Genomic DNA, 11,091 nt, shown 5'->3' with positions numbered 1-11,091 from the left:
TCCCCAGGCCACCCAGCACTGACCTGGGGAATTCTTGTTGGTGGCCTGACTGGTTGGCCAGGAAGCAGCTGTCGGGGCTTTCCAGGGCCACCCAGTATCTGCCTGAGCTGTGTCACAGCCACCTCCCTCCTGCAAGCCCAGGGACAGGCACACCTGGTGGGGTCCCCTGCCCCCGTCAGCTCAGGATCAGGCTGAAGGGCGCTGGGGGAGGCCCCCCCACCCCATCTAAGCATTTGGTTGCCAGTCTCACTTGCATCTTCGTTTCCCTGATTCCCCTGTGGCTGTTCCAGATCAGGAAGCTCCAGGGAGCTGGTCCCCTGCCATTGGCAGAGGTGGGAGCACAGGCAGACCCCTGGGCACTGTGGTCCAGGTTCCTTGACAGCTTTACAGCCCAGGAGACTGAAGGGCCCGCTGCGGGCAGGCTGCCCCTGGCTCTTAACTGCCTCCCTGCACCCCAGTGGGAGACTGGGCTTGTGAGCACCCACTGCCGGAGGCTGGCACGACTTGCCCAGGGATGAGGTCCTGGGGATGGTGCCATCCGCTCTCCTGGAGCAGGGAGGGCCTTTTCTCTTACCTCCTCCGTTGACTGTGCCCTTCACCCTGGCCCAAGCCACATGGGCTGGGCAGGACCCGGAGCCTCTGGCTCTCATGGCACTCGGTGGAGGGCTGCTCCCACCTGCCACACCTCCCTTTGCTCCTTCCCTGGTAGCCTCTGCTCCAGGCCCCTGAGATACTCTAGAGGAAGAGGAGCCCCCCCATAGTGGGAGGGCCACTGCCCTGGTGCACCCCAACTGCTGTCAGTGGGGCCACACTGTGGTCTGTCTTCCTAGCCCACTTTGGTTGCCTCTGGTGACAGAGCTGTGCCCTGGAGATACTCCTGTGGGAGGGTGCCAGCCCGGGGCTGGGTGTTGAACCCAAGGCATCAGGCCCGGCTGCTGCTGCCAGCCCTGATCAGTTGTGGAGGCAGGGCAGAGGGCTTGGGTTTCCTCTTCACACCTGTGACACACCTGTGACGACACGTTCTTCCAGCCCAGGCTGCGCTCCACCTGTGGGGAGCCCGCCTGCGGCCCAGGAGCCAGCTTTTCGGCCTGTAAAAACATGGGGCGTGTGTCCCAGCAGCTGTGAGCAAGTGAGGGAGTGGCAAGCCAGCAGCACAGGTCCTGTGGCATCCGATCTCCTCCCTACCCAACAGGCGGCTGGGGGCGGGCCACAGCCACAGATTAAAGGCCGCCCAGAGCAGCCTGTGTGAGACAGGTATCCAGTAGCCCAAGAACCCGGCCAGCAGCTGCTGCAGGTAAGCCAGCGTGGCCAGCTGCCGGGGCCCGGAAGCAGAACGGGGGACAGGTTGGGTCAGATCCGGATTGGATCCACCTGTGTGCTGGGAGGAGGCCAAGCCAGGGAGGCTGGGAATTCCCAGGAGAGCTGTCTTGGGTGCCTGCTTGCCTGCTTTCCAGCAGCTGATCCCAGGGTCACGTTTGTTGGGCACTGGTCCTGAGGCTGCTGGCCACAGTGTGTTGGTGATGGTGCCATCCTAGGCTGCAGTCCCTGGTGACATGGGCCTGGCACACTGCCTGTCCATGTCCTTCGGGTCCAGAGTCAGAGGCCCTAGGCCAGGGTCTGGGCATATCAGACCTGCCTTTTGCTGTTTACTAGACGGTAGCAGTGGGCATGGTCAGGGAGGGTCTGAGGGCCACCATGGAGGGGGTGACAAGACCCTAGGAGGCCTCATCCTGGACAGAAGTAACAGATCCCAGTCACTGGATCCCAGTTCGGAAGGCCCCATAGCAGTCTCTCTGGACTTGGGTCTTAGAAATGGCTCCTAGAGCCTAAAGGCTCATGAGGTAGCCAGAAGGGAAGTCAGAAGGGTCAGAACCTTGGCCACGGGCAAAGCTGTGGCTGGCCGAGGCCAGGCATCCCCATCTCTTTTGCCCCTGTGTCTTCTGCCTCTTATTTCGGCAGCTGTAGGCTTCCCTGTTCTGTGAAAACCATCACCATGTCCAAGGGACCTCGGGCCGAGACCTTTGTCTTTCTGGACCTGGAAGCCACCGGGCTCCCCAGCATAGACCCTGAGATTGCTGAGCTCTCCCTGTTTGCAGTCCACCGGTCCTCCCTGGAGAACCCCGAGCATGATGAGTCTGGGACCCCCCTCCCACCCCGGGTCATGGACAAGCTCACACTGTGCATGAGCCCGGAGCGCCCCTTCACCGCCAAGGCGAGTGAGATTACTGGCCTGAGCTGTGAGGGCCTGGCTAGGTGCAGGAAGGCCAGGTTTGACGGCACCGTGGTGCAGACACTGCAGGCCTTCCTGAGCCGCCAGGAGGGCCCCGTGTGCCTGGTGGCCCACAACGGCTTCGATTACGACTTCCCCCTGCTCTGCATGGAGCTGCAGCGCCTGGGCGCTGATCTGCCCCAGGACACCGTCTGCCTGGACACGCTTGCGGCACTGCGGGGCCTGGACCGTGCCCACAGCCACGGCACTCGGGCCCAGGGCGGTAAGAGCTACAGCCTGGGCAGCCTCTTCCGCCGCTACTTCCAGGCGGAGCCGAATGCGGCCCACTCTGCTGAGGGTGATGTGCACACCCTGCTTATGGTCTTCCTGCACCGCGCTGCCGAGCTGCTTACCTGGGCTGACGAGCAGGCCCTCAGCTGGGCCCACGTGGAGCCCATGTACATGCCACCTGATGACCCGAGGCTCGAGGCCTGAGCCAGGGGCTCGGTGATGCTGCTGCCCAGGGCAATGAGGCCTCAGTCCCTGCAGCAGGGCAGCACCAGCATCCGCACCATTCAGCTGGGCCCAGACACCTGCCAGGCTTTACCCTGTTCTGGTCCAACCAGCCTCACAGCCCTAAAGCCTTCTCCTGGCCTCTTCCCTGGCCCGGGCGCCAGGGAAGTTGGTTGTTGCTGGCACCCACCTGTCACCCCGTCTTTCAATAAACATTAACGACTGCTCACCAGCTGGCTTTCAGTTCCCCTCCTCCCCACACCCTGCCCAGAGGGGCCAGGCAGGGAGCAAGGCCCAGGGCAGGAGCCAAGCCCCCCCCACCTGCCCCCCAGGGCAGCCCCCTGTGGCCTCTCTGCGGTGAGTCTGCTGGGTGAGACCTCCGTGCTCAGAGCCTGGTCCAAAGGGTTGACAGGCTGGGGCTGTGGACCTCAAGCCATGGGCCTCTGCCCTGGCTGGTCTCCTCCCGCGGCTTTGATTATCATCCCCCCAGAGACCCCCAAAAATCAGTGAGCAGGACCAAAGTAACCTCTGTGGGGCCTGAAAGTGTATTGGCAAAGCCCCACTGCCTCCTTCCCAGAGCCCTGTCCCTTCTCTTGAGTGGACAGCAGGGTGAAATCGGGAGGTGGGTACACAGAGCGCCGAGCGGAGTGGGGTGGGGGCCACTGGTGCGGGAGGAGGGCCGGAGATGCACACATCGAGCATGCAGGGAGGGTACCGTCGGGGCTCCAGCTGTGCTGCATAGGTGCTTAGTGAGGGAGACAGCTTGGAAGGAGTCTGTGCTGGGCCCCGCGAGGCTGAGAAGAGCCGGGAGTCATCTCAGGGCAGAGGGCACCTTCTCAGCCGTTGGCTTGGTGGGGGCGTCGGCTGGCCCACCTGCCACTGGGGCCCCGCTGGTGGCACCAAAGGATGAGGCAGGGTAGGGGCGGGATGGCCAGGAGACAGAGCAGGTGAGAAGGGGCGGGAAGGTGGGGCAACCATGCCCAGGAGTGACTCACATGAGCCACGCTTCAAGCCTTTAGCCAGCTGGGCCATCCCGAAACACAAAAGTAGGTCAGAGTGGTTGGGGCCACGGCGGTGGGCAGAGTGGCAGATGGAAGAGGCCAGGACCCTGGCAGTGGCTGCCTCAGGCCAGCCTCATTCCCCAGCTAGGGTCTGGATGGACCCTGACAGTACTGGGGAGCCACACAGCGCTGTAAGCAGAGGAGAGGAAAAGTCGACTTCTGTTTTTACAACACCTCTCACGCTGTGCTGTGGGAAAGACCTGAGGGTAACAGTCTGGGAGGGTGGTCCACACCCTGCCACCTGCCCTGGGGAGAACACCCACCTGGGAGAGGGCCAGGGCAGGGCCTTGGTCCAGGAGCTAGTGGCAGGCAGAGCTGAGTGTTGGGGTTGCCTAGAACCCCCCAGATCCCTGGTGTCCAGGCACAGCCGGGTCCCTTTATCTCATTAGCCAGGCTCTGGGCCACCTACTCACCAACTCACTGAGTCGGTGAGGAAAACAGGGCCCCCTCCAGGCCACAGTGGGTGGATCAATGGCCTTTTGTGAGCCCGAGTGCTTCTCCCTACCCAGTGCCAGCTTGCCGGGCCTTATAGCAGCTGGGGCACAGGCGCCCTCCCTGAGCCCATGCTCAGACTGGCCAGGCGATGCTGTGTACCTGCTGCATGGAGCAGACAGGCTGGGGCATGTCCCCTTGTGTCTGAAAGCTGTGATGTGCTGATCCACAGTGACAAGTAAATGTAAGCCTATTTGTGTGTGTGTGTGTGTGTGCACCTCTGTGTTGGGGGAGTGTATATATTTCTCTATGTCTGTCTATATATGCACACAGACACAGACATGTAAATTTATTATAAATTTTACTGTTATCAAATATGTAAACACACAATGTACAAATAAATCTACAATATATATACAATAAAACACATGATACACTATTTCTCAATTCCATATGACCCATTGATTCTCACCAAAATCTCTTCAGTTGACTTGCCAAACTTTTGGATGGGTACCTGACCCATGGTTGCAACTGAGGGCTGACTGTGGTTCCCACATAAACGTTGGTTGATATTTCTACTGATCTTACCAAGACAAAAGCGAAACAGCAAAGGTGTGTGTTGGAACCTCATGTGTTCATTGGTGACATGAACAAAATCTCTGCTGAACTGGATAGTAGTTTTTGATATTGGAAGTTTTTTTTTTCTTTTTGTTATTCACAGTGTAATTACTACAGACTCAAGTCTACACATGGAGAAGGAAGGCACTGCTGACCCACTCCAGTACTCTTGCCTGGAAAATCCCATGGACGGAGGAGCCTGATAGGCTGCAGTCCATGGGGTCGCTAAGAGTCGGACACGACTGAGCAACTTCACTTTCATTTTTCACTTTCATTCATTGGAGAAGGAAATGGCAACCCACTCCATTGTTCTTGCCTGGAGAATCCCAGGGACAGGGGAGCCTGGTGGGCTGCCGTCTATGGGGTCACACAGAGTCGGACGTGACTGATGCAACTCAGCAGCAGCAGCAAGTCTACACAATCAACCGAACAATAACCAGTCTAGCCCTGGTTTGCGGGCAGTGCTGATTCCTGTGGGGTAAATATTCCCACCAGGCCAAACTGTTGTAAAAACACAGCTACCCACATGATGTCATTGAACATGTGGTTCAGAAGAGATCCTGGGTGGTGCACTGTGCCAAGGTACCGGGGTGAAATAAGACATGATGCGTTTGGAATATCTCCTTTGTTTCTTTAATACAATTTAAGTGGAAGTTTATACAATTGAATTTTTTAAATAATCGTGTTTGACAATCAACTCTCAAAATTCCTGAACTTTACAAAATGTGTTTATGTCTTTATTTGGCTGTGCCAGGTCTTTGTTGCGGCATGTGGGATTTGTAGTTGCGGCATGTGGGATCTAGTTTCCTAGCCAGGGATTGAACCTGGGCCTCCTGCATTGGGAGTGAGGAGTCCTTAGCCCCTGGACCACCAGGGAAGTACCCTGAACTTCTAACATCCACTAGAATGGCTACAACACAGACTGACCATCCTGAGTGTTGACAAGGACGGGGAAGAACTGGGAGGCTCAGGCACCACTGGTGGGAGTGGGAGATGGGACAGACACTTTGTAAAGCAGTTTGGCCACATGTTAAAATATTAAACACTCACCTACCATAATGACCTGATGATTCCACTCCTGAGTATCTATTTACCCAAGAGAAATGAATGCGTGTGCACACACAAAGACTCGCACACCTCTGCTTGTCATTACTGCCCCAGGTTCCTGGGCTGGTGAGTGGTTGCAGAGACTGTGTGCATCCACAGGGCTGAACTCGGGACTCACAGCAACCATGCTGAGCAGCAGGGCCAGACCTGAAGAACCAATTCCACCGCTCCAACTCACCCTGGCCGGCCACCTGCCCCTCGTCAAAAAGTGTCGGTCGCCCAGAGGGATCGGGTAGAGAGGGAGGTGGGAGGGGGGATCGGGGTGGGGAATACATGTAACTCCATGGCTGATTCATGTCAATGTATGACAAAACCCACTACAATGTTGTAAAGTGATTAGCCTCCAACTAATAAAAATAAATGAAAAAAAAAGTGTTGGTCGCTCCCAAGCCACGTCCATGTCTGCCAGTGCGGATGCAGCTGTGATCAGGAGCATGCCTGATTGAAAACAGAACTATCCATGCAGCAGGACGAGGAGAAGAGGACAGAAGACTGGAGCAGCGGGCTGGAGATGTCTTTTGGTGGAGTCCACAGGCTATGGGACACCATGTGCATAGGACTTCAGCTTGTATCTTTACGAATCCCATCTTTCTGTCTTCTTTTTGGCTCAGTTTTTGTTCTTTTTTTCCCCCTAATTTCTTAAGAGGAATACTAACCTCCTTTGTCAGCTTTCATCTTGAATCAGTAAGGCACTCAAAGTCTGCAATTTTGCCCTGAATGAGATTTTCCTGTGTCTTGTACGTTTGTCACTAAACATTCCTCTTTGCTTTGCGTTGGGAGATGCTTTCAAATTTCACTTTTCATTTCCTCACCCATCTACTGCTTGCATAGTAGAGTTTGTCTTGGTTTCCAAGTTGTTGAGACTGTGGTCATTTTTTATATGTGTATGTTGAATTGTACTGGATAGTGCTCTGAAGATACATTGCTTAAGATTTTGGGGTGGGGGCTTTATTAGCTTTCTAGGGCAGGGCAGCTTTAACAAAGTACCACAAATTGAAATGTCCCGTTTTTATAAAGGCCCAGTCCTGTTGGAGTAGGACCCACCCTATTGACCTCATCTGTACTTGACCATCTCTGTGAATCCTGGTCTCCAAAAAAAAAGGTCATGTGCTAAAGTTCTGGGGGTTAGGACTCTTAACAGAATTCAACCAATAATAGAGGTCAAATGCATGCAACATTTAAAATGCCCAACAGACTGAAAAAAATTAATGTCCTTCAGAGATGTGTGCTTTTCACTATTTCTCTAGAATCTAGTTTGATAATTGCACTATTGAATTTCTCCTTTTTTTTTTGTCCACTAGATCAGCCCAACCCTGTGATACTGTATTAAAATACTCCATTATCATTGTATTTTGCTGATATCATTCCACCTGTCTAGTAGGTTTTCTCTGAGCACTTAGTTGCTGTGTATTCATATGACTTTATGACTGTAGCAGTCAGGGTGCTTCTGAAAAACAGGACAAGTTGGAGAGCTCTAGATAGGTGTACATATGGAATCGGCTTATGTAGTTCTGGGGGCTGGCAACTCTGAAGTCTGCAGAATGAGCCATTGGGCCAGAGACTCAGGGAGGAGCAGCAGCTTGGTCCAAAGGCCATTTGGAGGCAGAATCCCTTCCTCTTACGATGACCTCGGTGTTTTTGTCATCAAGCTTTCAGCTGATTGCATGCAGCCCACCCAAATTATGTAGACTGACATGCTTTGCTCAGTTGCTAACTGTATTTCCCTGTTAATCTCATCTCAAAAATCCCTTCACAGTGACATCTAGACAGATGCTTGACTGAACACTGGGAACCCTAGCCTAGCCAACTTGACACAGAAACCTGCCGGCACAATGACTGCTCCACAGCCTTGTTCTATGTGCTTTACCTTGTCTGTGGAGATGGACCCACACGGTTTGCAAAGTGACCACCCACAACTGATTCCTTCATCTCCTCTTCTTTCCTGAGGCTTCTGCCCAGTGTGCTGTGTAGACAGTTTCTGGGTCCTCATTCTTCTTACCCTGCTGGGTGAGTGGCTGTGGCTGGGACAGGACCCCCTGGCCTGCATATGGCCCCAGATTCCAGCTTTCAGAGTTGCCTGCCATCTCAGTAAACAAGCAATTATGCCAGTGATCAAGCCATCAGCCACTGCAGCTGCCCCAGTACTCTGTATCCCAAGAGGAATTCAGGATGGAGAAAAATAGGATACTGATCCTAGATAGCTAATGTGTGTATCAAGGGAATGATATCAATGAACCCAGACCCTTGAATCTCACCCCCCACATAGAAAAGCATGAAATTCATTAACTTGCAATGTCTGGTTTTTGTGATTAGCAGCAATTTTTTGGTGTTTGACTACCATTTTGTTGTTTTGAAGCAAAACCTGGCTCCTCCTTGACCTCTCTGGAACAGTTTCTCAGAGCTCTCTGAAAGGCTTTGTCCTCAGTAATGCCCCCAAATACAACATAATTCTCAACTTTTAGGTTTTGCTTTTTTTCAGTCAACAATCCATTTCTGTTGTCGCTGGTTCCTTATATTCAGAAGCTTCTAAGAGGTTTTTCTGGGATTTCAGGAATGTTCAATAGGCAATGCCCTGGTTTGTGGTAATCAATCTGGTTTCGAACTTGGGGAGCCCACCCACTGCATAGACGAATCATCATAGTCCCAGGGAGGCCAGGAGGGAAGGGTGGGCCTCAGGCCTCAGATCCATGTCCTCCCACTTTAGGCTCCCTGCCCCTGGACCCTGCCCACCCAGAGTCCTCTCCACAAAAGTGGCAATGAAAGCAAACAACTTTACTCCTCAGTTCAGTTCAGTTGCTCAGTCATGTCCGACTCTTTGCGACTCTATGGACTGCAGCACACCAAGCTTCCCTGTCCATCACCAACCCCCAGAGCTTGCTCAAACTCATGTCCATCGAGTCAGTGATGCCATCCAACTATCTCATCCTCTGTTGTCCCCTTCTCCTCTTGCTTTCAATCTTTCCTAGCATCAGGGTCTTTTCCAATGAGTCAGTTCTTCACATCAGGTGGCCAAAGTATTGGAGTTTTAGCTTTAGCATCAGTCCTTCCAATGTATATTCAGGACTGATTTCCTTTAGGATGGACTGGTTGGATCTCCTTGAAGTCTAAGGGACTCTCAAGTCTTCTCCAACACCTCAGTTCAAAAGCATCCATTCTTTGGCGCTCAACTTTCTTTATAGTCCAACTCTCACATCCATACATGACTGCTGGAAAAACCATAGCTTTGACTAGATGGACCTTTGTCGACAAAGTAATGTCTTTGCTTTTCAATATGCTGTCTAGGTTGGTCATAGGTTTCCTTACAAGGAGAAAGCATCTTTTAATTTCATGGCTGCAGTCACCATCTGCAGTGATTTTGTAACCCCCCCAGAATAAACTCTGTCACTGTTTTCATTGTTTCCCCATTACAAAGCCAGAAGGAATCCTCAGTCTTTTAAGTCAGGCAGTCCTTCCCAAGATCACCCATCCTAGCTCACAGCAAGTTCTCCTGGTGATCTGGGTGGCCGTCTGTGCTGGGAACTGCCTTTAACCTCAGGACCAGAAAGCTTTCTCTCTGCCTGGAGGGGCGCGAGGGTAACTTCCTGGAGATTTGCATTTCAAAGAGGTGACTCCAGGGCCCTTAAGAAGAGCCTTCCTGAGCTGTAAGACTGGCAGGAGGCAGGCCAGCTCCAGGGTTCACAAAGGGGAGGTGGATCTCCGTAGTCCTCTCAAGAAAGGGAGGGCAGAAAAGTTTCCTTCCAGCAGCTTGGCTGAGGCCTTCCCACAGTCTTTCCACCGCAAATCTCAGCTTGCAGGCCTCCCACAGCCCTGCCCACTGCCCTCAGGCTGCCTCGTGGCTTCCCAGCTACTGCCCCACACGACTTGCCTCTTTGGGGACACTCGGGTGTCTCATGAGTTGCATGGACTCCGCTCATGGGGCCGCTCTCTGCTGGATGAAGGGCTCAGCACATGACCTCCCAAAGGCCCACCCACAGGGGATTGTCCCGTCTCTGGCTGGCTTCCCTGCCATTTCTCTGCCTTGACCACCAATCTGGGCACAACCAGGGCTCAGGGGGAAAGGGAGAGCTCTGGGCAATGTCAGCTGGTAGGCCTTCCCAAGGCGACATGGTGCGTCTTTAGAAAGGCTTAGCTCGGTTGTCACCCGCAGTGGTCATCGGACCCCAACAGTATTGGCAGAAACCTGGAGTGGGGTTGGGGGCCTGGCCCGTAACCAGGTGAGGAAAAGCCTGTGGGGAGGGCGGGCACAAGGAGTGGGCAGCCAGCCCCGCAGAAGGCTGGCCAGTGACCGTGGCAGGTGAGAGGCTACACGGGGTCAGGGAGCTGTATAACCTTCCATTTAACTTGGATTAAAAAAACAAACAAAGAAAAGTGAAAGTGAAGTCGCTCAGTCATGTCCAACTCTGCGACACCATGGACTGTAGTATACAAGGCTCCTCCATCCATGGAATTTTCCAGGCAGGAGTACTGGAATGGTTTGCCACTTCCTTCTCCAAAAAACAAAGGAGATACTGAAAACTCATCATGTCTTATTTCACCCCTGCCCCCTTGGAGCCTGTCACCTGCCTGCCAGGGCACATCAGGTTGAGAAGCTGGAAATCCTGCTCGCGCAGAAAGAGCGAGCAATAAATTGTTGACTTTTCCTCTACATGTGCTTACCCTGGAGGTGGTGAGAGGTATCCAGCAGTTGGGAGAGAGCCTTGTCTCTTGGTGATGTGTGTGGACTTTGCCAAGGGGAAGAGCCTGGGAGCTGGGCCCTGCCCCTACCCACCCTGTTCCCCAACTCTGTGACCAGCAGACTGGACCTCACAGGGCAGCCTGTTTCCTTCTCTGTAAAATGGACACAGTACAGTTGTGCCAGGAGGATGGATTGAACCCAGGGCAGGGCACATATCAGCTGGGTGGTGAGCGTCAGTGACGATCCAGCTCCTGCTCCTTGGAACCCTGGCCTAGAAGCTTGGCATGTTTGAGATTCTCATTATGGCCTCTGAGCCCTACCTGCTGCCCCTGCCCACTGCCCTCATACCTCCCCCAGCTCCCTGGGTTCCACAATGTTCCTGACTGGGCTCCACGAGGACCTCGATATGCCAATTCTTAGACTCAGTGGATGTGACCTTATTTGGAGAAAGGGTCTCTGCAGATATAATTATATGA

At 53.7% G+C, this 11,091-nt stretch overlaps 1 protein-coding gene and 1 non-coding gene across 2 annotated transcripts; one reads left to right on the top strand and one right to left on the bottom strand.

Annotated features, from left to right (window-relative positions):
• Positions 1 to 377: 377 nt before the first annotated feature.
• On the top strand, positions 378 to 2,954 carry TREX2 (three prime repair exonuclease 2). The gene is made up of 2 exons (XM_043457597.1): positions 378 to 1,294; positions 1,960 to 2,954. The coding sequence occupies exon 2, from the start codon at positions 1,994 to 1,996 to the stop codon at positions 2,702 to 2,704; it is 711 nt and encodes a 236-aa protein (XP_043313532.1). The 5' UTR covers positions 378 to 1,294; positions 1,960 to 1,993; the 3' UTR covers positions 2,705 to 2,954.
• A 2,682-nt stretch (positions 2,955 to 5,636) lies between these two features.
• TRNAG-CCC lies at positions 5,637 to 5,710 on the bottom strand. The gene has a single exon. It is a non-coding gene; the product is annotated as a tRNA-Gly (tRNA).
• Positions 5,711 to 11,091: the final 5,381 nt, after the last annotated feature.

The sequence above is a fragment of the Cervus canadensis genome, chromosome X, assembly GCF_019320065.1.
Source record: "Cervus canadensis isolate Bull #8, Minnesota chromosome X, ASM1932006v1, whole genome shotgun sequence".
NCBI lineage: Eukaryota > Metazoa > Chordata > Mammalia > Artiodactyla > Cervidae > Cervus > Cervus canadensis.
Note: the sequence above shows the minus strand (reverse complement) of the source record. Positions and strands in the feature narration are given on the sequence as shown.

What these genes read in the sequence shown, in the direction of transcription:
- TREX2 (XM_043457597.1), top strand. Translation starts at nt 1,994, where the DNA reads ATGTCCAAGGGACCTCGGGCCGAGACCTTTGTCTTTCTGGACCTGGAA.